Source organism: Leuresthes tenuis, unplaced genomic scaffold (genome assembly GCF_036924035.1).
Source record: "Leuresthes tenuis unplaced genomic scaffold, fLeuTen1.0.hap1 SCAF_19, whole genome shotgun sequence".
Lineage (NCBI taxonomy): Eukaryota > Metazoa > Chordata > Actinopteri > Atheriniformes > Atherinopsidae > Leuresthes > Leuresthes tenuis.
The window spans coordinates 20,750,057-20,777,702 of record NW_027325373.1 but is presented as its reverse complement, the minus strand read 5'-3'; the positions used below and the strand labels follow the sequence as shown (position 1 = coordinate 20,777,702).

The following is a 27,646-nucleotide window of genomic DNA, read 5'->3' as shown; positions in this document are numbered from 1 at the left end:
AAATATAAATGCACCAACCTCAAACAGTACTACAAATATATGACTTTAAATCTATGACTATAATTAGGTATCAAATATTGTGCAGGCCAGCTTGTCAGGAGGCAGTCATGCTTTATGAAATAAGAGCCCATTAAAAGCTGATATGCTTGTGTTAAACAGTGAGTCAGAGGATTGTTTTTTACTTTGACTCATGAAAACTGTTTATACGTAGGTGTTCTTACTTTCTGCATGTAGCTCAACAACAGATATCTTTCTCTCGAAACTTCTCAGATTTTTTTCCACATGCAGAATAAGTACCAATGTGCATTTTGCTGATATTTCTTAGGTATGTTTTTCGAACTAAGTTGAATGAATTTTGAAACAAAATTATTTTTTTTGCTTGGTAACAAGGAATCTGACTTTTTCACAAATCTGTCACTGAGTTGTCTGACTTTACAGCTCATCCACTAAGCCCAAAAGTGATCTTTGTGCCCATCCTAAATATCAGTGTGTCCTGAATCTTCCCCCGTAAAGTTTCTTGCAAGCCTGTCGTTACACTCGGGGGTTGCTATACTCTTTTGGACATATCACCTGTCGCCATAATTGGAAGGAGCTACATCCCAACCTGTTCTTCCTTCCATCCCCAACCCACTTAGATGCCCCACTTATCACCATTGCTGTTGTACGTAGTTCTGTACTTAGATGAGGTTAGCTTTGGTTTCTGCTTTACTCACCCAGGATGCTGCCTCATCCACTGTAATCGTCCTACATCCATCCTGTAAACACTGCATTAAATATTGATCATGGTATCATGCAGACAACCTTTTATTTATTAATTTATCTTTTTGCTGTGCTGGGCTTAATGCTCACTGTGCAAGGTTTTTTCCTAATGAGACACTTGAAGTGCTGCTAGTCATTTTTCCCCAGCACAGGTCTGATCAAAGCAGATTATTGAAATTAGTGGTGCACAACAGGATTAAAGCACATCTTTTATTATAATGATCACTGAGAAAAACTTGCAGGAAATGCATACAGTGGATAATACTGTACATATTTTTTCTGCTTATCATAATAAGCTGCAGGCAGTGTAGAAAAAACTAGCTTGAAGTGATGAAAGTACATACATTGTTGGTCCACATATAAACCCAGGAGGCCAGTGTTTGATGCAGGCATCAGCAGGGAATTGTCAGCAGATGGATTGCAGGTCTAATCACAAGATGCGGCCTGAGATCTTCCCTCTTGTGGTGTATCTGTGGAACTAGAATTGTTTTACACTATTGACACATATAGCAGGGCACTTGATAGCAGTGTTAACCCCATGTTAACATATTAAATATACATCCAACCATTAATTTAGCATTTACAGCATGAAATTCACTCTTACAAACACAGCCCAAAAATGAAAAAACAAGAAAACAGGACTGCTTTACTAATTGTCTGCAAGCAAAAGGCTTCATTAAAAGGAATTATTTCCACCACTTATCACGTAAAATAGCATGTGTTTTGTTTTCCTGTTAGAATATAAAGAGGGGGCCTCTTACACTTACACTATGGTGTCATTTATCATTTATTTTTCTTATTTTAAATAATACAATAAATATACTACAATGGACATTGGCTTTGGTAGAGTTACAAGTTCATCATTTTCTCTCCACTTCACAATTGTGAACATGATTGTTTTTTCATCTGTTGCATTATCCCGATGAGTGCAACGAGGGCTGAAGATCATGTGGCTCTACAAACTCATAACAAGAGAAAAAAACTTTACAATTTCATGCATACAGATAGGTTTTAATGCTTCAAAAGACATACAAGAGTGGATGGCCACAGTAAACTTGAATTTATTGACATAAAAACCAATATAATCTATCCTCTTATCCTTACACAGGTTTGACAAGACTGTGAAAACAAATAAACAGACATACAAATGAAAATCTACAAAATAAAACACAATAAAGGCAGCATCACTGCTGGTTCTGGAAATTTACAAAAAAAGTTGCTTGTCTGTTTTATTTAGAGCAAAGTGATAAATTTGGGTGTGCTGCAACATGATGGAAAAAAAGAAGCCAAAGATCTACAGGCATATTGAGTTATCTTAACAGAAATGGTTCAAGTCACATATTTGAAGATAAAAAAGGAAAAAAAACAAACAAACCTATGTATGAAGAGCTGTAAAAATTCTGTGGTAGATACTAGTGGTCATAAGCATATAGAGTGCATAGTTCGAACAAAGAGCATTATTACATTAAGGGCAAAAGAAGTAGACCAACAAGCATTATTTTTACACTGCATGAGCAAACTTTTCCATCTGGCTAATTTGGTGACTTTCAAGTTGTTTCCCATACAAAAACATGATTTTGAGCCTCTTAAAGCTATACGTGAAAACCTTTGGAAGGGTTCAAGGTCTCCTACACCAAGCAAAACTTTGAACCATAGCCCTTTGGCTCAGTCAAAAGATGTCCACTTTGCAACTCCGGCGGAATGATGTGGCACAGAGGATCCGACAGCAAGAGCCAAAAAAACGCAGAGTCACACAGCAATGATATGCAAAGCCAAATGCGCCATCTTAGTTTCCCCTCCTTTCATTATTCCAACACTCCGCGCAGACAGGCGACAGACACGATTCTTATCTGTGTGGTCTGCTGAAGCATAGGCCGACATGCTGCACTGATCTCACAGTAGATATGTAGAGAAATGCCATGCAAAACTACCGCTGACCATAAAAAACCCCAAAATGGATGCAGCAAAAATCCAACTGCGTCAGATGTGGTGGTGGAGTGGGTCAAGGGGTAGCCGGGGATGCAGTAATATCACCAAAAATATTCTTTCATTCAAACAACACAAACTAGAAAAATACATAGCACCACAGAAGAGAGAGATTAGCACCTAGGTTTTGATTTCTTTGTGTTTTCATTAAAATGTGACATCCCCTCCCACTGCATAGTCAGATAGATGAGTATTTCAGGAAAAATACAGAAACTGTTTATTAAGTTAATGATATTGCCACCGTGGTGGGTGTTTGGTTCAGAGGGCACAAAAAGAGGAATGTATTCTTCTTTTGTTTGCAAACCAACTGTCACGTCATATCACAGAGTATGTTTTCTTTTTTTTATTTCCATTCTGTGTTTAAATTACAACAAAGTGTGCTCCACAAAGACAGGACTTCCCAATTACTTTTTTTTTTTTTGTCTTTCAATTTACAAGTCGAATATCCTCACTTTCGATATGTTTCAACATTTAAGATGTTCCATGGTCTTCTACCTCACAATTAATAAAGTCACATGCATGTTTTGAAGCCAGACGCAATAAACATTAGCTGGGAAAATATACAGAATGTACTTACAAACATAAAAATCATTTTTATATATTTATATATATTTATATATATATAAGGTCCATTACAAGAGAATGGAGAGACAATTATGCACAAACAAAGCTCCTGTAGTGAATGAGCAAACAAACCAACAAAAGACAAGTGACAGAAGGCAGAGAAATGAGGGGAAACAAGAGATCAAAACTGAAGAAAAGAACCAAATCAGATGGAGTCCAAGGCAAATACTGCAATGGCTGCAGCTCTCAGGGTCGCCTTCGTTGTTTGGGACAAAAAAATAGAAGTCGAAATAAAGTGATGACATGGGGCAAGGTTGTGTGTGCAAGTGTGTTGTACAGAAGGAAGGATCTGACATCCAGTTTCAAAACTTGCATGTGATGGAGAAGGCACACTGAGGTTTCAAGGTTATTTCCTCTATTCCTATGAAATTTCACCATAATCTCGACATGATTGAATTTGACTCATACTTGATGCTTTATGGAAAAGTTACTTTTTTTTACAAATAGAATTGTCCTCTTGTTTTTCAATTGTTTTTTCTGAAAAAAAAAAAAAAGATTTTTTTTTTCTCCATTTGCTCTGTTGAAAGTCTTAGCCGATGAAACAGACAGGCCCCACTTCGAATCCGAACTTCTGCGTGGAACCGCCAAAATCATTGAACATGATGTCCACAAAAGGCACCTGTTCCACCTTTGGTGTGTTGATCTCAAGTACTGTCTTTTCATAGCCCTTTTTCATCTGTCAAGGAGAAAAGACACAGCGGGAAGGAGAATTGGTGTGTGAAAAACAATAGCAATTGAAAGAAATGAAACTTCACAAGCATTAGCAGAAATCTAACTGACGGAGTCACTTCAAAGACAACGAAAACACAAGGACAGTGTTCATTAATGGGAATTCTGCCCACCGCCCAGAGATAAACACAAGCTCACTCACACTCGCACACAACTTACCGCACAGCCATCGACCAGGGCGCGGATGTAGGGGTTGTTATCATAAGACATCTCCTCATCGTTGGATCCCAGGAAGCGGATGGCCTTGTCGTAGTTGTCCTGCTCATGGTCTTGCCAGGCCACTGACTGGTAGCAGTTGTACGTCATATTCTGCCGGGCAGCTGCACTCAGCAACCGCAAGAAAGTCATCTGGACCACGCCGATGGGGTTGGCCTCCGCGTCCACATAGGAAAGCTGCAAACAGTGACACGATACAAGTTGAGCGTCAAAACTTTAACAGCTGGACAGGGGAGAGGAGTAAATGAGCTCAACGGGAGGAGGAATATCCTGCAGACACGATTTACTGACCTATTGTCATGTCTATACTGTGTGGGTGTTTTTTTTTTTTATCACTTGGGAGTCAGTCTAATTTAATTTATGAGTTTCAATTTATATTATTATGTTGTACTGGGAATACCAGGACATAAACAGCAGCCTCGATAACAGGTTTCATCTAAGGATCCACAGTTACCATGATCTGCAGCAGTGCTGACAAATTTAACTTCACTTGGTAATAATGTGAGACATCATACTGACCGAATCAGGCTGGTGTTCATCAGCTGTCAGGTAATCCCACGAAAAGACCCGAAAACTACAGTGTGTAAGTTTGTCTTTTAGTAGGCTGTTTCTGTTTCCACTACCTAATGCTGCCATGATGTATACATAAATAATTCATTGCAATTATTTGAACTTACAGCAATCATTTTGCATAATTATTATAATTTCTGTTCACCTTCATAAATTATAAATGTAGTATCTCCATTTCTAATGTTGTCCACCATTTTGGTTTGACTGTCCCTGTTTTAATGACGTTATTATCTTGTGCTCCTGTCTTCTGCTGTTGTTTAGTGGCACCTCGGTGGAGAATTAGTGCCATCAATTGTGTATCTTGAGATGCTAAATTTCTAATTTTCAACGCAGCACATTTAGGCGAGGAACTTTTAAAATGAAGATCCTTTCTGTGGATTAGGTGCAACGCCAAGCTCTGCAGTGCTGCAGCGGGCATTATCTGGCTTTAACAGTCACTACTTTCCCTAATTTAAGATGTTACCTACAAAATTCACCATCCAACACAATTTTCTAAACTTGGAAACTTCAGGTCAAACCTGACAGTCAATCTAAAGCTTCAAGATTGTGACAGACCTAAGACCAATAATTCTCAAATGTCCCAAATGGACATTTAAAACATAAAATGAAAAGGCAAAGTAATCCACAGTTACAGTTGGGAAATGTAGCATGTGCTAATGTACTTATGTTTCTTTAAAATTGAATGTACATGTGTGTTTACAAAACTATGAGATTTCAAACACAGTACTTACTGGTACATCAATCCACGGTTGGTTTTGGGCTTTCATGAAATTTTCTGACAACTGAATAAAACCAGCCTTTTCCTGAAGTAACATACAGATATTTAATGCTTGTAAAATGATAATGATGTTCAAGGCTTAATGTGGAAACTCCAAAGTACAAAAAAGCAGAACTAAGAACTTCTTTTAAATCCTAATTGGGTAACTGTACATAATATATAAAGCAATATGAACTAATTATTGTAAAATAATGAAAATATAATCCTGAAAATAGGCAATATGTGGCAGTAATGATATGTTAATTGCCTTATAATTAACCTAAAATTTGGATTTTCACGCTCATATTACAGAAAACTGAGCTATATCCCATTAAGCTGATTATTACTTTGTATCCTAACTGATGAGATATATCTGGAACCAGTTCCAGTTTATTTTAATGTCCGTTAATGACAATCTGCATACCAACCATCAAGAATCCATTAGATCCACATGATCGCTTCGCCTTTCAGACAAACAGGACTTACTGAGAGTAGAGCACATGCAGAATTCGTGCCATGCAGCCAGAGCAGCAAACCGTCTGAGTCTTGGTATCCTTTCTTGACTCGTTCTTGCAAATAAGCCAGCATTTGTGCACGCATGCATATAAAATCACAGTACTGACACTCAAAGGTGACATTAACAAAAAGCAGATCCTCATTTTCATCTGTCTGAGCAACAGCTTAGTGCCAGGGATTGATTTACCTGGCTAATCAATGACAAGACGTCTAATAACTTATTTCTGAGTGTCAGTGCTGTAGATGTGGCCGGGCAGCCCTATGTTTTTCTCAGTTGCCCTGCCACTCTTTATCCCTTTGTCTCTGCTCGTCACAGTGTGAGGACAAAGTCCATCATCTCCGGAAAAACATTACCTCTTTATCATTGCAGTTTCAAGTCAACAATGACTGAGAACCCAGAAGCCACTGGGTGGTGACTGAGTGCCTGACCTGTTTGACTCAGAACTAATCGGACACACCGGGAATGTGAGTGTGGCTGATCTGTTTGTCTGTGTGAGGGAATAGATAGCCTGCTGAGGCAAAAAACTTTAACTTTCAGTGATGAAAACTCTTAAATCTTATGCTATTAAATCTATAAATACGGGATGCTTTTCGAGTCATGAGAGTGTCGAGTCACCCAGTCACCCTTATGAGATGCTCTCCTAATGCAGCAGAGGTGTGACAGAGTGAATAATAAAATGAGGAGTTTGTTGAACTCCATTAGATGCACTACATATTTATTAATCACCTGAAATCATTGTTTGTATGGTCCACAAACCTCTCCTCCATTTCCTTGAAAGAGCATCACTTGCATGTTGCCTGACTGAAGGAGAGAGCGGCTCATGCTGAATCATGCACCTCAAAAACTTAACAACCAACAAGCAAATAGCCAAGCTTGATACGTACTTCAAACTGCAGAACCAGAAGCATGCAAAGCCTCAGGCACACAGAGTCCCGACCTCACCCGGGACTCTGGAACCACAGGCAGGGCCACTTACCAGGGAACCTCTCTTGTAGTGACTATACCATGTGCCTGGCGAGTCTTTGGGCCATTTTGCCATTTTGCTCTGTAAAATACGAGAAGCATTCAGGGAAGGGACTTGGGAAAGTCGGGAGTCTGGCTTACCAGTTTACCACGTTTGAATTCACTGAACCAGGAACCGGGACTCTCCTTTACCCAGGATGTGAGCCTAGCCTGGGGGCATGGATTGACAAAAAGGCAGAGGAGGAAGGGAAAAAAAGAAGGGTTAAAGGAAGGAAAGAGATTTGACATAATTCCCACACCCCCTCTCAGCTTTTTTCTTTCTCCCCCTCTTGTCCTCTGAGGAATCCTCCACACCTGAAACAGCATTCAGTGAGATCAAGCAGATCTACTTGACCATGGCAGAAAACTTTAGTAAGCTACTATACCATTTTGTACAGTGCAAACTGTAAGTGGAAGCTAATTGCCACTGAAAAATTCATGAGTACACAGTGATTAATTAAGAAAGGATTGCCTGCAAGGAGCTCTTATACTGTTCCTTTGTCCCCGCTGCTCAGTGTTAGCTCTGTGAGGCCGGGGTGCACTAACTTTGTTATGCCATTAAAAGCGGAAACTCCGCCAACGGGACACACCTCTAATGGTCTCAGCTATGACAATGATGAATGTCTCTATAATTAGAAAGCAGTGTTTGATATGAAGCTGTCATCAATGGCTTAATGCGTTAATGAAGGATGGACTAGAGATCACTTATCGCTAGGAGATGGCATACATTAAACCCATGCTGCCTTGAAGGTAACCTTTAATTGTTTCCACAAGAGAGTGGGGAACATATCCTTGCTTTGACTTCTAGATTCAAAAGTAGCATGTCTGGCTTTGTGTATGAGTTTCTATACAGCATGTGGACAGTGTAAGTATGTGCTCTTGTAATAACCCTTTCAATCTCATAAACATATGGGTGTTTTTTCAGTCTCAAAGCTAAAACTGACACCATGGGCTATTCTTTGCACCCCTGACACAAATGAGAGCAGCACATCACCAGCATGCTATAAAAAGTCAGCTTCATTATTTTGAGCTTAAGCAAACCCCTGCTCCTCTGAGGCTTGGTGAGTGGGATCATTAATGTGGCTGTAGCACTGCACTATTACACAGCCTTCGAGTTGTCAGAGACAGTGTTTCAACACCCTGCTACTCTCCTCTCTTCTCCACACTCATGCATAATAAACCGAAAAAAATCTTCTCAATGTGCCTGTCACCCGCCAAAGCTTTCATATGTAATACAATTCTTGATATTCAGTCTAAAAATAGCAAGAAAACAAAAGAGTGTGGATGGGTTTGAGTGAATGTGTCTGCTTGTACAAGAAATTTGTTACACTGTAGCTATTCTTGTAAAATAAATAGAGACAACACACCAGGTGACTGTGAACAGTGTAATTATAATGCTTCATGATTAATGTAGTAGAGTCACTGTTTGCAAATGTTGAGATGTTCAGGCTATTCATACATTATGCACAACAGTTAGTCTGATATAAGAGTAGAAAAGGCAATAAATTACTTATCCAGAGCATCCTGCATACCTTCCTTTACTGTCAGGATGAAAACATTGAAAACATATATATTTTCTACTCCTAACCTGTCTGCATATTGTATTCTCAACTCAACATCTCTCTTGTGCTTGTGTGCATGAGGCCAGACGTACCCCTTCTGACTTCTTATCTGGGAAAATGCAGCTCTCTCCGCCTGCTGTGAAGTTGCAGTAAACCTTGAAGGAGTCCCGTGAGCAGCCCTGGTTTGGATCAATCCAGTATTCACCTGCAGAGATAAAGACAGGCAGAAAACACAGAGAAAGAGGATACCGTTACAGAGTGGCATATTTGATGCGCTTTACTGTGCTTACTTGTGTCAAAATGACGTCTAACATTGGATGTAATGTGCTTGGGTATCGTACAGGAAAATAAAGTCTTTATTTCTAAATGAATGAATATGTATTCTGTCTGTATTGAAAAGGAAAAGTCACCAAACCTCCTATAAACTTTTTTACTATTCTATTCTTAATAGTTGGTATTCTGTAGTAACTTTGGTGTTAGAATTAGACCCAGACTGAATATATCATTGTCATTACATCATACTATCATTACTATTTCATCTTCAACAGGGGAGGTTGAGGAAATCAAACCCATGATATTGTGGTTATGTAGTATTAACATATCACAAACCAGTCCGGTTGGTTCAATTAAGACTGATCTTTGAAGAACATTCCTGCTGTCCATTAACATCACCATCCAAATGATGCACCGAGATGTGTGTGACTGTACGTGTACTTGAGTTCACTGACTAATGAACTAGTCCATTTGTTAGCTATTGCAAATTCAACCACAATGGATAAGCCGCAGATATATTCAAGATGCAGCACATCGACATGATTGATGGTTGGCTCTAGGGCTTCAGCTAATTATCATTTTCATTTTAAATAAATCTGTTGTTTATCTTCTCAAAAACAATTAATCCTTTGGTGTATAAAATGTCAGAGAGGATTATCTAAAGCCCAAGGGAGTGCCATGAAATGGCTTGTTTTGTCCTAGTGAAAATTCAAAATCCAAAAGTATTCATTTAATAAATAATACAAAACAGCAGATGCTCACACAAAAAAGAAGGAACTGAGGAAGGTTTGGTGGAATTTACCTAAACCGTAAATTTTAAATGTTGCAATATATCATTTATACACCTTGCAGTCCAATAGTATACTATTATATCATACCTACTACTTATACTACTATATAGATAGGTTCATCGAGATAAGTGGTAGGTGGCGCTAATTCTCCAGCTGGAGCAGCAGAAGATGAGGGTTCAATGAGATAACATTATCAAAAAAATGGAAAAAAGGAAAACGGGTGAAATTAAGACATTCGTAAAAATATCCCGACTATCTACTCTCCTATTTGCGGTTACAAGTCATGTGATTTCTATTTATCACGATTTACTCCCTTTTCGACCATGTTAAAGCATAAAAACTTTTGTTGTTTTAATTGAAGTAAATTGAATTTGTGTAGAAAACTTAATGGATGGAAACACAACGAATCACCAAATATGACACCAAGTATTTTCTCCTTTTTTTCATTTAGACATTAGCATTTACATGATATAACTAATTAAATAACTAAGGGCTGTGTAATCCCCCTTACAGTCCCAATTCCCTTAACTATGGTTTTAAAATACATTTGGCTAATGTATTATTCACATTATATTTATGCAAATAGTATATATATGCATTCATATGTATGTCACATTGTGAAATCAGGCAGTGATGTGGACTGGTGCCCAAAAATGGCCTGATCTACCATTCAGAAGGTATCTTTTATTAAACATTTCTAGCTAGCTGCTGCATTATAAACTATTCAAAAGGAGGAGATAGAAATTAGGTAATGGGCCTTTTAGACAAAATATGATACAAACCATCAGGGAAATCAGGGTGGCAGAGCTGCAGGTCCTTGCAGGTACGAGCAGGGTTGCCCTGAGTGCCCAGTGGGTGCTTCATCTGCTCGATCTCCAGTTTAAGTGAGTTGAGTGAGCCAAAGATTTCCTCCATGCCATCATCATAGTCCTTATAGTTAGCATCCACAGCTGCATCATCCACCAGCTGGCTGGCATCAATATTCCTACGCGTTCTGCCCTTAACGGGAGCATGAATGGGGAGTGGGTGGATGACATCACCAGGTGGGCCCTGTTTTTGGATAGATGAAAGGTGATATGTCAAATAGATAGGGATCAGCATTATGAAGATGGCCTTAAACCAAGGGGATGACGATAATTCACACTGGGGCATTTACTCACAGGAGGGCCAGGAGGTCCAGGTGTACCAGTCTCTCCCTTTGGTCCAGTTTGACCCTGAGCAGGACAAATAATACCCATTCTTCATCTTGACAAGTTTATGGATGTCATATCACATATTTGTTTTTGTTTCTTATTCAATGCAGCTTTCAGAAAATCACTTACAGATGATCCTTTGGCTCCTTTGGGACCTGGAGGACCCTATAGACACAAATATGATCAAGTAATCAATACTGGCTCAGATATTACGCACTGGCTGTAGTATAACATATGAAGAAAAAAGACTTACAGGTAATCCAGGAGGGCCCACAGGACCAAGAGGACCTGTAGGACCAGCAATACCCTGATGGAGAAAGAAGAAAGTACAAATACATTATTGTTGACAAAAGAAAAATCATTGTTTATCCCTGAAGGATCCTTATCGATAAGCATTACAGCAGCGGCTACTTATTAAAATAATCAAAGTACAGAAAGGCTGTCAATAACTATCAGGGAGCTAAATAATTGCACAAACAGTGCTGCTGCTCTCTCTGTGTCTGTTTTTTTTTCCATGATTTAAATTACGTCTTTCTTTCATTGCTTACATTGTCTCCTTTGGAGCCGTGTGATCCTGGAGGACCTGGAAGACCTCTGTCACCCTTTTCTCCCTGTTCACCTGGGGGCCCAATAAGACCAATGAGACCCGGATGGCCCTGAGGGTAGAGAACCACAAATGAGCATCCTATCAATACAATAATTGATAATGAACCAAAACAAACATTCATAGATCAAACTGATACACCCTCCAATCATTAAGGAACCCATTTTCCAGCCAGAGGCAAATAAATCCCAATCAGTAAGCAAGTTCATTAGCTTCAATATTACTTTAATGTTCTCTCTTCAGGTCTTTTTGGTGCATGCTGGAGTTACTCACTTTTTCTCCTTTAACACCAGAGTCTCCTTTTAAACCAGGCAAACCAGGAGGGCCCTGTGAGAGGAATAACATTCAGATCAGATCAAACATTACAAAAGATACCTCATATCAAAGGCAAGAAGCCGCTTCTACTCGCCATAGGTCCAGGAGGTCCATCTGGGCCTGGAGAACCAGGAAGTCCTTGCTCTCCCTGAAAAGAAATAACATGTATCCAGTGTTTTTAAGACCAGCTGGTACCTAAACAGTATGGATAATTTACATTTAGCATTCAGCTGTGATGAACTGAGGTGTGGGTGAGAAATACACTACTTACAACTGCACCAGGGATACCCCTGAGTCCTTCAGAACCAGGCTTGCCAGGAGATCCTTGAGGGCCAACAGGGCCTGTCTTTCCTTGAGGACCCTCCAAACCAGACTCTCCCTTTCACATAGAAACAGAATTCATGCAAACTCCTTGAGTCCTACCCATTTGTTGGTTGTTTTAATAATATTTGTATATGAGAACATATAGAGAATCTTTTTTGTGTGTTGGCTGAGTTACCTTGGCTCCCTTCTCTCCTTGCCTTCCCTCTGGTCCTGCTGCTCCAGGAGGCCCCTATTCATGAATAGTTGATAATCAATGATATTGTGGAATACAAAGGCAGAACATTTTAGCATTTTGACACACACAGACTGTTGAAAGAGCAAAATGGAACAAGCTAAGAAGAGTACTTACTCTCTTTCCTGGTGGTCCGGAGGGACCAGACTCTCCAGTGGGTCCAGGTGAACCCTGGTTTAGAATGAAAACATAGCCATTTAAAATTCAGTTTTTTTCAGCAGTTACACAGCAGTGTGGAAAAGTAACACAAACACTCACAGCCTGACCAGCCTCTCCATCATCTCCCTTGTCACCAGGTGGACCATCCAAACCCTGCATTACAGTAGAACAGAACCTCAGTCACAAATATTTGTTTTAAAAACACTTTATTCTCAGATCAGAACTTGTAAGAAACTTACAGCCGGACCAGTCTCTCCAGGTGGGCCAGGATCACCAGGGAAACCACTTGGACCCTGAAATTAAATAAATAACTGCTTTACTTTTTTCATGGACATAAAACAATGATTGTTACATCGCTACAGTTATCCTCTGTGCACTGATTTGTGCTATAAATGCATTTTCTGGAGGTAAAGGAAGAATATAACTTACTGGACTGCCTTTGGGACCATCATCTCCAGGAGGACCTTTAGGGCCAGGAGGTCCAGCAGCACCAGCAGGACCACCTTCGCCCTTTTCTCCACGCTCTCCTCTTGGACCCTGTAATAATTTGCAGAATATAAAACAAGAGATTAGTGGCATAGGGAGTTTCATAGAAAAATAAATAGGCCATTCTGTCCTTGTGACCATAGTAGATAAAATTCCTCTCCTGCTGTGAAATTATTTTTGGTACTGTTAGTTCTTCTCAAGTAAAAATAAAGAGAAACAGATAACTCACTGGGGGGCCAAGTTCTCCCTGAAGTCCTGGCTCTCCTGTTTCTCCAGCATCTCCCTAAGAGAGAAGGTTAGGGAGGGGTATAAGTGGGTAGGAGAGAGACACACATTATCAGTAAGAGAATTTGTTGATCCAGCGTGGTTCAAAAAATCCCATAATTCGCAGCAGCCCTGAGTGTCCCAGTGCCCTTGTCACCCAAATGGGAAAAGAAAGAGATGACACAAGAGATTTCAATCCATCAAGCACAGGCAGATTGGGTGGCTAAAGCAAAGAGTGCGCTGACCCCACTGTTCTCACTAGACCCTGCTCATATATCTTGTCCACTTCCTCTTACCTTATCGAATAGTTGCCCTGTTGAGTCACCTATACACAAGATACTATCGTTATTCACTGTCACATGAGCCTACTGTCCTCCCTGCTGAGGGTTTACAGCAGATGCAGTCTGCCACACCTGTTTTGCAGAAACATATCAGTCCATGTCATGTTTGGAAGGCGAGGACAGCTCTATAAGCACAGCTCTACGGAGCCAGAGGAAACTGTGCTGTGATGTGTTATGACAAACATATCCACATCTCATGAAGCACAAACAACTATGAATGTTCAACATCAATGGAGACTCAATTAGTGTTGGGCCAAAACATATTTTTGTTAAAGTCGAGGAAATACACACTAAGCAGCTGGGAAGACTTTTGAGCTTTTTGAGCATGACTGATCCTCGTGTTTTAGCTACCCACACTGGTTTTCATGCAATGTTGCGTCTCAAAGCGCATCGGCCTTAACTCCATCCTTCTGACAACCTGCTTATATCCACCAAAAGGCTGCTGGTAAAATCTGCTGAGAACAGTGAAACCAAGAGCATGAAAGACAGCTGCTCATCACAGATACATGAGGGATGTGGTTACAGAAAAATCCTGAGCTCTGTTGCTTGCCAGCTTCCAAGGCTGGTGAATAAAATGCCAGATCAGCTGAACTGCGATTAGCTCGAAGAGCGTGGTATGTGTGTTAGCGCAGGGGGAGGACAGGCTATCTTTGGGGAGATTATAAAGGAGCAAAAAGGTGATTGTATTGACTGAACCAGATAAAACACATCACACCATCGCTACAGACAGAAAGTGATGAGAGAGCACTTTGCACTGCATTCCAACACCTGCCAAAGCAGGCCAGTTTATAATAAAACAGCAGCATCAAATAAAAGCTGTTGCTGATTTTTATGAGAGAAGCCTTCATTCATGCTGCATTCATCATTTTAGAATTGCAACATGAAGCCTATGACTACTTAATCGGCAATCCTGTTAGGGATAACAGCCTGTCGTTTAGATTTGCAGTGCATCTGTCACTCTGAGTTAGTAAAAATAATCATGTCACATGAGCCGTTGTTGTTTTTGGTTGAAGTTATGTTCCACAAGACAATAAAATCCCTACATCTCTAAAATTATAGGCTCAAAGGTGTTTTGGTGGCCATTGATATCTGCCAAGAAACAGATGAGGTGGTTACCTTTTCTCCCACAGCGCCAGGGTTTCCAACACCACCAGGGGGTCCCTGAGGGCCGTCTGCTCCTGGGGGTCCTGAGGGACCTCGTGGACCAGGGGGGCCAGGTGGACCCTATGAGTAGAAATTATTTAATTCAAAATGCATATAATCTGCATACTGCTTTTAATGTAATGGAATCAATGGTCAGAGTGTGGATGAATTAAGCTCTTACCATTTGGCCGACGTCTCCGGTTTCACCTTTCTCACCAGGTGGACCAGGCAAGCCCTGAAAAGTTAGCAGAGGATTTAATCATACAGATCTAATGTTGACTAATTAATACATTTGACCAGTGCCACAGTTCCTGTTAGTCATTGTACTCCGCACCTGCAGCCCAACTGGGCCTGGAGGTCCCGGGAAGCCTCTTGACCCTTCGTCTCCCTTCTGGCCAAACATACCCTGCTGACCTCTGGGACCCGGCTCACCATCTGCACCCTGTAGAAAGCAACAGATAATAATCAGGTGATGTAAGAGTCAGGAAAACTAAACCATCTGGAGGGTGGAATAATAAAGGTGTCTTACAGCAGGACCAGGTGCTCCAATAGGTCCTTGAGGGCCAGTAGGACCAGGCGGACCCTGAAGGGAACACACCAAAATACCAAATATTATTGTTCACCATATGAAAACAATGTTTTGATAAAGAAAAAAATAATTAACTGTTAAAGAAAAGAATGTAAAATGAAGAATAAACAGATTTTCTAAAATGACTTACATGTTCTCCTTTGTCACCTTTACTTCCTTTCTGGCCTGGCTCTCCGAGCTCCCCCTGTGAAGGTTATGATGTAATAAAGTGTCAAACAAAACAGTGATATACACCTAAAGTGAAATACAATTTGACATTGTTATGTTAAATCATACATTAAACATTTTCCATTACAAAAAAATGACACTAAAATCTAAAAAAATTCTTTCCCACAATTTTTAGACCAAACTATGAATATTCAATTTCAGGCTCTTCTTCTCTGACAAATATGCTTTACATCTGATAGAACCAAACAGAAGAGATAATTACTCCCATCTAAATCTGTTTGCAACAACATTTTTAAAAAGACGTTTGTGCCCTTTTTTCCAAAGCGCCTGCATGCTGTGGGTGATTGGAGAAAAAAATGCTAATAACTATCAGAACTGAAGGTTTGTACCTTTGAGGTTTAGACAGACAATGCTCTTTGTCTCGTAAATAAAGCTCTTAGAGCTCGTAGACAGGACTTTTAATGAGAAAGTGTATGAATGTGTGTAAACATTGGCTTGCAAGATCCTTTTTATCTGCATGGCAAATATCCTCACTACTTTCTGTGTCCGTCAACACCACAGGGACCGTTGTAAGGCAAGTTAAGAACTGTGGCATTCTTCAAAGGATAAGAGATTATCCTCTGAGTGTCTCTGCGGCTGATCTTCCTTGCAAATGTTTTTGGAGGGGATGAGTAGATGGTTTAGTTTCTGAATACTAAACTGTCACTTTATGGATTGTGTCATCGGCACAAAAATCTGCCCCTCTCCTCTGTCTGTACAAAGTCACTGAAATGCAGTTATTCACTTAAACCTTGAAATAAATCACGAAAAGAAAATCACCTTGTCTCCGTCCTCTCCTGGTGGTCCTGGAGGTCCTCCAGGTCCTGGCAGACCCACAGGTCCCTGAATACCATCTCTTCCAGCTGGGCCTTGAGGTCCTTTCTCGCCCTAGAGATTGTTTTTTTGGGACAGTTCAACACCATGTCATCAAGCAGGAAAACATCGGAGCATGTTTTGCGTTTCTGGCACATTTTGTACAGTGACATTCTTACCGGTCCGCCTTTCTCTCCAGCAGGGCCTGGAGGTCCCTGAGGGCCAGAACGTCCAGGCACACCTGTAGGTCCAGCTGGGCCAGCAGGACCCCGCTCACCAGGAGAACCCTACATCAGCACCATATTGGCAATGTTAGTTATCCCAACAGCAAAGCAAAATACATCAAAGCTAAAGCCTGACATAAGGCATATCTACCCTATCAAATAGGTCATGCCTCACTTATGTAAGTAGTAAAGTGTGCATATCATTATATTATGTAAGAGCCTGGAAACACTGAGGATATAAACTTTACAATGAAGGTAATTTCCAGAGATGGAAAGAAAGAATAAGGAAGGTAAGCATGGGGATGCAGTAAATTCTACTCACAGCAGGACCAGGTGGACCATTAGGACCTTCATTCCCTTTCAGGCCGTGAGCCCCCTGCAGAGGAAAATAAAACGAAGGCATCAGAAAACAAACACATCTGTTGTGGAAGCACACATCCTGTCCTACAATGGACTTCCTATTGTCAAACTGACTCAGCATGAGGTGAAAAGACTTCTGTAGTCTCCAGAGTGGAGGCAGACCAGATGGAGAAAACAGTTATTTACAAATACTGCAGTAAACTTCCTTTACATAACAGAGCAGCTGCTGTCGAATAATCAGAAGCATTTTGATAACTCTGGCTGTGGAAAAAAATGTTTCCACAAGTGATTTTCTTGCTAACATGTTTGCAGTAAGAAAATAGAATAAATTTCATAAGCACAAGGACATGAATTTAGAAGGTTATAAAAACATTTGAAAAGAATAAAGATCACAGCGTGTTGCTGCTTCTACTCTAAAGCCCAGAGATCTGATGTTATTTCGGATTTGAGATTCCACACAATCTTACAGCAATTCAAGAGCTCATGTCTGTTATGTAATAACCAGGCTTTGAGATTTATTGATTTTGTCAGAAGGTGTTATAAGGCTCTGAGCACAAGAAAATACTAACCACAGGGCCAGGCAGACCTCTCTCTCCGGGGAAACCTCTTTGCCCAGGAGGGCCATCCTTACCTGCTGGACCAGCAGGACCAGGGTCACCCTACAGGCGAAAGCACAAATTCATTGATCCTATATAACACAAACTCTCGGTAGAATGAGAAACAGATGGTAGCAGTTTCATGACATATACGTATTAATCTGATGGGGGTGCTAAGAAACATTTATGATAGAGCTCTGAGATTCACCTTTGCTCCTTCTTTCCCAGCAGCTCCAGGTAGACCCTGCTCACCAGGTGGGCCTGGGGGTCCAGGATGGCCCCGATCTCCCAGTGGTCCAGTTTCACCTGTTGGTCCCTGTGGTTTAGAAAAAAAAAGGTTAAAAAATAGCTCCAATAAAATTAGCTCCAAGTATTAAGCCAATTTGCAGAGGAAATGTGAAAACTAAACTACTGAAAGAAGAAAGCAGAGAGGAGAAAGAGAGCGAAATCAGCAACTCAAACCCAAAAATATGTTACAATTTCTCAATCTCTTACAAAACACGCCAAGGAGAAGCTGAGCATTTGCTGTGTGGGAGGCCTACTACTCATTAAAGCCCCATACAGCTCCGTTATTGTGAATGTTCTCAGCTGACATTAGCAGATCTGCTTGGAGGGAAAGTCGGTTAAACAATCATGCATAATGGATGAAGAGCCCAATAGTTATATGAAAGAGGAAAAACAACACCTAAGTCACGGTTCTCACAATATAGGTAAGAAAAAAATCTACTGTAGAGGAAGAAGTGTTGGTAATTATCACTTTAGGGTTTCTCTTGTGTTTTAGTGTATGCACATGTTGGACAGTGCATCTACTAAGAGTATAACTTAAAAAAAACTATACAAATTTGTCCATTATCAACAATGAGTAGTGATCTGTAGTATAAACTACTTGCCTGAGGTCCAACCACACCAGGAGGACCAGGAGGTCCTGTCTTGCCTTGGAATCCCTAATAAAGAAACAGAATTGCCACATCAGTAACTTGATGGAAAATACAGTTGACGAAGGCTGTGTAATCAGACCAGTTGACTCACAGTTTCTCCTCTCTGTCCAGGATGTCCTGGCAGTCCATCTTTCCCTGAAGGTCCCTGAGAAAGTCATACAAATCCATGAATATCAATTAATGTAAAAACTGACAAAGAAAATAACATGATAAGTTTCTAAAGAAAGTCTGAACTCACAGGAGGGCCCTTTGGTCCTGGGAAGCCAGTTGGTCCCTGTGGCCCTGGCAAACCCTAAAACAAGGATGATTCTTAGTCATGAACCAATAACGCATTTTAAAATTAGCATATTTCATGACTCAGGACGATGGAGTGATGGTACGTACCCTCTCACCGGGAGGTCCTGGTGGGCCGTCGTTTCCTGAGTTACCCTGAAGAGACAAAGTAAGACACACACTGTAAAACTGTACCGAACAAATTCAAAAAAGTTGCAGCGGAATATTTTTTACGCACTTTTGGTCCAGCTTTTCCTGTTGGCCCTCTTGGTCCCCTTTCTCCTCGAGGCCCCTGAAGAAAAGAAGAGGTAATTAAAATCATAGAGAGGCTACTAAAATATATAAATGACCTGAATATGGCAAGATTAATTATTGTCTTTATTATTGGATTTCCCTCAAGAACACCCAGGTTCAGACTCCAGTTTTACTCAGGTGCCAAGTTCGCCATCTGTAGATAAGCTCAGGTCTGCTGAGTAAGACTAACCGTTGGTCCTCTCTGTCCACGTGGGCCTGGCTTTCCTCCTGTTCCCTGTGGACACGAAGAACACACACAGTGATTAAAGACATGGCACAAACATTGTTAAGAGGTTGCCTCCTCCAGAATGAATCTAATGCCAGAAGACAGTATTTTTTTGCCAACAGATCTCAACAGAATTGGGCCATTACTGAGATCTGAGATCGCCTTTTATCATCAATTGGGGATTACCTGTTTATCATCACTAACAGTTGAGCCATTAATGCCTCAATAAATGACACAGAAAAACAGTAATGCCTAACATAATACTTATAGTGACTCTATAATCAGAGTGGGTGCATGCAATTTTAATGAGAAAACAATGTATATCTTCTGTGTGGCTTTTAACTTTTAAAAAAGTGCTGTAAAACCGTGTTAAAGGCATCATTATCCCTTTCTGTCTGAGAGCTTGGTCTCATAAACTTCCCAAATGTTCTGTGAAGATGAAAGGCTTTATGTGCCTAGCTCCACTCGTGGTGACAAACCATTACTCTTTCAGGCAAGCTAATGGCCCATCCCTTAAACAAAGCGAATGAAACATTGCTCTGGCACCACCAAGTGATAAACAAAGTTTCTGGTAGTTTGAAATGAGATGTGTTAGCTGTAATGAGGAAAGAATGCGATTGTCTTTCTGCCCTGGATAAAAAGCCACGCAACTTCCACTGGGTTGATAAATCTATATCTGGGAGAGAAACCTGTCTCTGGAGCCCTTCTTGTGTCCCAACTCTTGTCGGTCTAATACGAATAACAAGAGGTCTATTTGACATACCCGAGTTCCTTTCTCCCCATTGGCTCCAGGGAAACCTTGGAAACCCTGAGATCCCTGTGTAGGAGAAAGAGAGTAATTATTCTTCTGAGAGACAAAACCTAAACATTTAGCCCTTGTTAATTCTAGCCCTTCCTGTAATATTCCCAGCTTACTACTGTATATGCAACAGGAGGTTGCAGAATTTTATTGTTATCGTATCAGCAGCTCAGGGCTGACAGCAGATAGCATATTCAAATCCTTAGCTCTTTGATCAGGAAGCTTCAAGCATGTCCAATTGTCAGACTGCGGCTTTGCCTCTGTGAGGCTAAAGGATGAGGCATCCAAAGTTCAGCTAAGCAGCTCGCACGGCACATGCTGGCATTTTCCATTCTCTTTCAAATACACACAGAAACACTCAAGTGTAGTGACATTTTGGCAAGCTAAACTGCATCCATTATTCCTACTGATGTCAGCGAACAACATTGTTTAGTGATATGTGAGCACTTGCCTTTGGTCCTTGTCTTCCTGGGTATCCTGGCAACCCTGGAACTCCAAGTTTACCCTGTGAGAGGCAAACATTTGTTTAGATTTTTCAAAAAGGCCCCTTATGCTCTTAAATGACAACTTAAATCAAATCCAGGCTCACTGGTATATTACAGACACTACAACGATCATGCTTCCTACATAATTATAATCCACTTACACACAAAGAAAAAAGCCTTGTTATCTCATCGTGAGAAGTGATAGGATTTTGTCTCAATTCTTAGGAATTCATTGATGAATGTCTGTTTACGTAATGATACATTGCAAAAGGTATCTGGTGCCAGTTAACATATTTGATTTTTGTAAATGTAAAAAAGTATAACGATGCAACATTCACAGTTTTTTTTTCCTGTAAAAAAATGTCTCATATGAGTTAAGACTTTGCATATTTAATGTACGTTTTCTAAAAAGCAACAGCTACCTTACACCCTTACATCAACCGATATATTGTTCGTAAATCTGTTTTTGTCTTTTTCTGATATATTATTTTTTGAAATGCTTATAAAGATGCCATTTTCTTACATTTACACCATGATTATTTTGGATTAAGCAGATTTTAAAACTGAGATATCACCTGATTGGTGCAGTCACAGAAGTTTAAATAATCGATTTCCATCATTACTGTATAAATTGAATAAAAATGCACCCAGCCTGCAGATCTGTGTTCATCTCTTGCTGATCTGCAGCATCCAGACAATAGCATGATTTCTTATGAAAGCACTTCTCCATTTGCCAAGTTATTGTTGTCAAGCTTCCCTGTGACTGGCGCAGCTTCAGAGCGATGAAAGTGGTGATGCAGTGCAGTGTTAAATAACCACACCCTCTTATTTCTATCAACTTTATCTAGCCTTGTTGCCTGTTGTTCTGCTGCACCCGAATGAACCAAAATAGCGGATTCACTTGGTGATGCCTCCACAGTAAGGTTCTAAAATTATCAGCTAAATTTTTGCACAAAACTGATCTCCTCACACCCTCAATGCAAGAGACATGCTGACAGCTTCAGTCTCACATCATGCTATATTTTCACTTTTTAGGATGCAAACAATTGGAATAGAAGTAGTCTTATGTCAGAACTAACAGCAGTCAAATGTGCAAGAGCACCACTGCAGAATTTATTAGAACCATTTCTGCTTAAAACAAAGGGAGAGTGGCCGATGTGCAGATTTTAATTAAACATGACAATGACTTTCTATAAAGTAGAAAACTATAAAGTAGAACTGAAATGTAACCACCATGGTTCAAATGTATGTAAAGTAGGATTCCTTGTACTATGAAGAGGAATCTTGAATAAGAATAAGTGGTTACAGTGCAAATTAGTGTCAAAGCAGGCGGTGTATGAGCAGTCAGTGTCCAGTATCCATATATTCTACATCTGTTGAGCCAATTCTTTAGCCTTTTCTGAAAGATCATTAAAGCTCTCTTCAGAGAACAATCAATTATGTGTTTTATTCCACAAAAATGGCATTGTCATTGCGCACAGAATTGCACACAGCAGCCTACTCAGTATTCAGTTGATTCTGTATCTTAATCCAATAATGCTCTCAGCTGGGTGGAGAGCAGCAATGAAAATGTGGTTGCTGCTCAGATCAGAGCTATTGGCAAAACAACTTTCCCTTTTAAACCTTGCTGTGCCAACATCAAACATGTCTGAAGATAGAAAATATAGGCTTTTCTTTTAGCTCTCTTTTATCTGACAGCAGGATATCAGCATAGCTGAAACTGTGGGAGCCAACTTGCAAAGGCGGCTCACCTTCTCTCCATTGGGTCCAAGCGGACCAGCATCTCCTTGAAGTCCTGAGCGACCCTTTGGCCCCTCGGGACCATCTTCTCCTCTGGGTCCTGCTGGTCCGAGTTCTCCCTGGAAGACACAGGGAATGCAAATCACAAACATCAATTGTCCATACAGTGGATCCCCAATCCTTGTTGACACTGATTGTGGTTTTTTTCATCATAAACAGGAAATAAACACTAAGAGTCTTGTCCCATTTATGCAGCTCGCTAATTTCATTCTTAGCATATCTAGCTAGCTTAAGAATAACAAATCAACCTTTTTTCCGCTTTTATCTTTCGTCATTGCTTTTTAAGGTAGCCAATTGGATTTTACCAACAGTAATGATTACATTCAGCATGTATCCTTGAAAATTGACTAAAATGTTGAACGCATTTTATCAAGTTTATCCGTGCAATACTGCCACAACCCGTCTAATAGAGAAATGACATGACATTTAGTCACTGCCTTCTACAGTGTTCTTTAAAATGTTCTTTAAAAATTGCTCCATTAGTCAAATTGTCCACAGAAATTGTTATTAAACTTTCTAATTATTTGCTTTCCTACATCATTAAGAGATTAAATATAAATGCTGAATGAGGTCCAACACAGCGTATTTCTGAAAAAAAACACCATCATCTACTAAGAGATTTTTTTCAGCAAGCAAGTTGTTCTTTTCTAGGTGTTTTATGTTGCCTCTTTAAAGGTTTTTCTGAGTGTAAAGTTGCTTAAAGATTCCAGTTAGGCAATGTTCCACCTTTAAAGTACTTAGCGATCCTGTTATTACTGCTCTCTCTCAGTGTGCTCTGATTCTAGCAGGACACACACTAACGACAGAGTACAAACTCGCACTGACAAGCGGGCACTGCTGTAGAGGCCCGTGGTGTGTGAAAGGTATCTAGTTAAAGGACTGCATAGATCTGCAAAGCAAGCAAGTGTGCGCACACATCCACACTCGTGCACACATGAAACGGCATCAACCAAACTGTACTTGACTCCCGCTCGAAGGCTCATCAAAGAGAACACTTTAAATTGAGCACTCTCACACACACAAACACGCATACTTTTCCTAGGCCTGCGTCAAAATGAGTCATTTACAGTCTAGTCCACGTGTGCATCTCCAGAGCAGAGGGCCTCCTCATTTCTTTACTTTCATCCGAATCCGCAACATCTCCGGAGGAAAACAAGGATGAAGCCCTGTGTCTCTCTCGGGTTTGAAGGGGGTTTAAAGTGCCATTGATTTCTCCCTCCTTACGTTGCTAAGCTAGAGACAGCCTGGTCAGGACAGGATGCTTGATGTTTGAAGTACAGCCTGGTGTGAGTTATGTTTCTCACTCCAAAAGGCATTTTTCCCACAACTTGACAGGGTAAATCCCTAATGCACTTCAGAGAGAGAGAAGCTGTTGCGGAGTACACATGTCAAACTACTGCTTCTTATCTTCTACAGTTGAAGGGTTAGGAATGACTGGCATGGGGCCGAGAGGAAATTGAAATCTACTTACACTAAATGCATGCATACATAATAACAGCTTGCAACAGGAACAACACCTTATATTTGCTCATTACCAACAATTCTACGGCAGTCATAAAGGTTAACCTAAGAGAGGTGACTCTTGCTTTAACTCTGTGCAGATAAAGGTCCAACAAAGCAAAGCATAAAACAAGTTCAAGCTATCAAATAAAAGGGATTTATTTTATTGCTGCGTCCAATAATCAAGGTGTGATTGACAGATACAGCTGAGCAAAGTATAAACAAACAAATCTTACCCTGTCACCCTTGATACCCATATCTCCCTTGAAACCAGGGAAGCCGTCTTCTCCCTAGCATGAGAATGAAGAAGGCGTAGTGTTAATACAGAAGAAGACTTTAGTGGTGTACCCAAATGCACTCAGAAACAAAGTCAAACATAAATACACTGAGGTTTTGGGCCTCACATTTGTGCTGTTGCCATAGAAACTGTTGAGAGCCTTTTTTTTCCTTCTGATTCAGCAAAATTCTCACATTCTTAACAGGATTTATTGAGATCATTAGCGTGAAAATCTAATCATCCTTCAATATCATCATTATAGTCAAAATTATCCTAATCTCTCTGTTAAGGTTAGTTTAACCCATATAGAATGCACTTCCTGCATGCTTTTCATTTACCTTTTCACCCTTGTGTCCTTTGAGGCCACGGACACCATCAGCTCCCTGTGATGCAACGAAAAACAGATGTTTACAGGTCAGGTTACAATTCAACTTGGAGCATATATGACAAAGAGTAGGTATGTAGTATATGTTCTACAGTATATTGCAGAACATTCAGTTTGACGGGATCCAACCTTTTTTCTAAAATAGCTCTCCAGAGCCACATTGATCATCTAATGAAGCTAATTGTCACTTATGTGGCAAATAAGTAGGCTATGGAGAACACAGGGTTCATAGTTTAACAAATCCTCACACTTCTTTCATCCTTGATCTTAGAGAGCACACTCTAACAGGGTAATTGTTACTTCGAGGTCAAGCCACTTGTGTGATCTCCTTCCTCAGTGAGAGTTGGAATGATTGGATCAGTCACACCCACTTACCGAGATTTATTTGATGGGATTTCTTTTGTCTCACTGCTGTCGGCAGCTAATGACACCAAACATGAGAAGGGCTGTGCGCCTTGGACAGCTATCAGCCCCCGTGACTAGTCTCTGTCCCATCTTATGTGAAGAACAGAGGGTGGTAAATGATCAGCGGTTTTTTTAATTGATTCCTTTCTTTTAAGGGGAATAAGCCAAGTTGCAAAGTCTGTAACCCTTAACGAACGTCCAGATAAGTTTCCCTAAAAGGTACTGCTTCCTGGGATGTATAATTTAGATTCTAAAATGGTTTGACGAATTATGAAAAGAGTAAAAATGATTTATTTTGTGATGCATACATAAGATAATAGGGACACAACTTGGTCATGACAGACATTAATTGGAAAGCTGTCGAATATATCAGAATAAAATGAATTTCATATAATCTAGAATCAACTCACCTTTACGCCTCGGGGCCCAGGATAACCAATGGGTCCTTGAGGGCCAGAAGGGCCCTGGAGAGAGAGATGTTTGAAATGAGCTTGCAGGATAAACACACAGACACTGATATAGCAAATTTTATCTACACAAATACACTCAATGAAAACTTGTCTGAACAGGGACATCGGCAAGTAAATGAAACCCATAAAAGTTTAAATAAATGAAGAAAGACTAAATGCAAACTAAAGTAGGAGAAAGAGAGGAGGAAATAAATCTCACCATGTGTCCTTTCTCCCCAGGAGGACCCTCTTTTCCAGGGTGACCCTGTAAATTATTTAGAGTAATATTATTGCATAGCATTTCAGGATAATTACCACCATAAATACTATAACATCCTTATAACTGAGGGATTAGGTAGTAAAACTGCTAGAGGACGAATCTAACTGGAAAATGGAAAAAAGGACCTTTCGAGTTCAATCCCATTTGGGATTTTTTATCCTTAATGCACAGTATTACAGGCAGCAGCAGCTATTACTGGACTTTAAAAGCCAAGACTACTGCTGTTTCGGGACTTCACAAATACATTACATGGATACTGTGCATGCATATGAACAAACACACAATGCAGAGGTCCCAAAAACACACATAGAATACACAAGTGGATGTCCAGTAAAGTGAAGGCTGGAAGGAAATTGATTGCACTCTCATGAGACAAAGGAGCTGTGTTAAACCTCTGATGGGTTTTTAGTGTGGAGAAGGAAATAGATACAAAAGCGGAAGGAAATAAGGGGCAGGGAGGAGCACTAAACCTGAGGGTGTTGTGGCTGAAGTTCTATACAACAAATGTATGAACAAAAAGGCTGCGTGTGTAAATGGGTGAGAGCTGTTTCGATTCTAAAGAAATCTCTGAAAGGACCAGGGAGTGTTGTATTTTATGGTAAGAGCTCTTCCTTTTCAATAGATCCCTGTTTTTTGTTTTTTCAAATCTCGCAGCCCCTCTTGTCCCTGTTTCTCTTAGGTGCCACCTGGTGCTTTCCAAGAAACATCTGTCATTAGTGCAGGTGTCTGTGCTGTCTGTGCAGAGATGTGAAGGAGAGTGTTTGCATATAAACTCCAAGGTGCAAGTGTGTTGCTCTGCAATAACACGGTCGTGTTGAAGTGCAGTATGATGAATATGTTTTGGAAAAATACTCATCTCAATGTGTTTTGTACCGCGTTTACTATGTAAACTGGTTTTATATGAAAAGATTTTTTTTTAACACAAACGGCTCATCTCAAAAACAGACGGGGAGAGAGCGTGTGCTGCTTTGGATGTGTGATATCTCAACTCACCGGTGGGCCATCAGCTCCTGGCATTCCTGGCAAACCCGGCTTTCCAGTTGGACCCTTGACAAACAATAAATTACTAATCAATATCATAAAGGTTTTACGGTATTTATCGAAAAAAGTATGCAACAATACTGCATCAAAAGTTCACAAAAACAATGGTAACGTGTTGATGTTACGCAGATATAATGTTTTGCTGATACTCTATTTGACAAAACACATTTATTTTGTTACGGCAGACATGTGGATTTCATGGTGGCCCTTTAAAAGCCACCAGGATTACTCTGGATTATATCTGGATAACTGGATTCCTCCTCTGGTGACCATGAATGCCTGTATAAAGTGTATAATTCCATGTTTTCTGGATTAACTTGGCCACAAGATTGACAGTGGGAATTAGGGTTAGATGTACATATGTTGCTAATAACAAAAAGTAGAAGGCATCTTTCTTCTTGTTTTCATTGCTCTTTTTAAGCTCTTTTTTTTCTTATAAAGAAATTTCTGGCTCTGGAATACCCACACTTGCCTGTCTACTTCAAGAGTGCAGGATTACTTACATTTACATCCTGAACTACTACTTACTTCGTTGTACCAACACTTTCAAATAAATGGCTGAGCATTTAGCCTTTTAAAAAATCTGTTTATACTTTATCAAACAACATGGTGTCTGCTAACAGCTCCTTTAGAATCAGGGGAACATAAAACCTGCATTACTACTTTTGAAATTCAAATGATACACAGAATATTCTCCACCGAAGCTGGTAAAAGTTTTTTAGCTGAAATTGGATTAAAACGTATCTCTACTAAGCAGTATTCTGTCCTGTGCTGCATAACAGTCTGATAAGCTTTTGGAACTGCATAAGATAGCAACTCGGCTCTCTGCTTATGCTAATGAATGAGACAAATTCCTGC

General features: G+C 40.2%; 1 protein-coding gene across 2 annotated transcripts in view; it reads right to left on the bottom strand.

Moving 5' to 3' along the window:
• Positions 1–1,749: 1,749 nt before the first annotated feature.
• col5a1 (procollagen, type V, alpha 1) overlaps positions 1,750–27,646 on the bottom strand; it is a 69,739-nt gene continuing 43,842 nt past the window's right edge. Inside the window, exons 25-66 of one of the 2 annotated variants that reach the window (XM_072371446.1) lie at positions 26,741–26,794; positions 25,688–25,732; positions 25,429–25,482; positions 24,567–24,611; positions 24,188–24,241; positions 22,403–22,510; positions 20,618–20,671; positions 20,131–20,184; positions 19,332–19,376; positions 19,086–19,139; positions 18,959–19,003; positions 18,813–18,866; positions 18,666–18,719; positions 18,532–18,580; positions 17,845–17,957; positions 17,610–17,699; positions 17,003–17,056; positions 16,636–16,743; positions 16,424–16,531; positions 15,567–15,620; positions 15,377–15,430; positions 15,182–15,289; positions 15,029–15,082; positions 14,821–14,928; positions 13,329–13,382; positions 13,043–13,150; positions 12,853–12,906; positions 12,713–12,766; positions 12,572–12,625; positions 12,398–12,451; positions 12,170–12,277; positions 11,993–12,046; positions 11,857–11,910; positions 11,528–11,635; positions 11,233–11,286; positions 11,109–11,144; positions 10,947–11,000; positions 10,569–10,836; positions 8,815–8,927; positions 7,263–7,331; positions 4,258–4,491; positions 1,750–4,045 (exon numbers count right to left, since the gene is read on the bottom strand). In XM_072371446.1, the coding sequence (XP_072227547.1) occupies positions 3,899–4,045; positions 4,258–4,491; positions 7,263–7,331; positions 8,815–8,927; positions 10,569–10,836; positions 10,947–11,000; positions 11,109–11,144; positions 11,233–11,286; positions 11,528–11,635; positions 11,857–11,910; positions 11,993–12,046; positions 12,170–12,277; positions 12,398–12,451; positions 12,572–12,625; positions 12,713–12,766; positions 12,853–12,906; positions 13,043–13,150; positions 13,329–13,382; positions 14,821–14,928; positions 15,029–15,082; positions 15,182–15,289; positions 15,377–15,430; positions 15,567–15,620; positions 16,424–16,531; positions 16,636–16,743; positions 17,003–17,056; positions 17,610–17,699; positions 17,845–17,957; positions 18,532–18,580; positions 18,666–18,719; positions 18,813–18,866; positions 18,959–19,003; positions 19,086–19,139; positions 19,332–19,376; positions 20,131–20,184; positions 20,618–20,671; positions 22,403–22,510; positions 24,188–24,241; positions 24,567–24,611; positions 25,429–25,482; positions 25,688–25,732; positions 26,741–26,794 (3,297 nt within the window). In that variant the 3' untranslated portion in view covers positions 1,750–3,898. Of the gene's footprint in view, positions 4,046–4,257; positions 4,492–7,134; positions 7,204–7,262; positions 7,332–8,814; positions 8,928–10,568; positions 10,837–10,946; positions 11,001–11,108; positions 11,145–11,232; positions 11,287–11,527; positions 11,636–11,856; positions 11,911–11,992; positions 12,047–12,169; positions 12,278–12,397; positions 12,452–12,571; positions 12,626–12,712; positions 12,767–12,852; positions 12,907–13,042; positions 13,151–13,328; positions 13,383–14,820; positions 14,929–15,028; positions 15,083–15,181; positions 15,290–15,376; positions 15,431–15,566; positions 15,621–16,423; positions 16,532–16,635; positions 16,744–17,002; positions 17,057–17,609; positions 17,700–17,844; positions 17,958–18,531; positions 18,581–18,665; positions 18,720–18,812; positions 18,867–18,958; positions 19,004–19,085; positions 19,140–19,331; positions 19,377–20,130; positions 20,185–20,617; positions 20,672–22,402; positions 22,511–24,187; positions 24,242–24,566; positions 24,612–25,428; positions 25,483–25,687; positions 25,733–26,740; positions 26,795–27,646 lie in introns of both variants that reach the window. The other variant, XM_072371447.1, reaches the window with a different exon arrangement.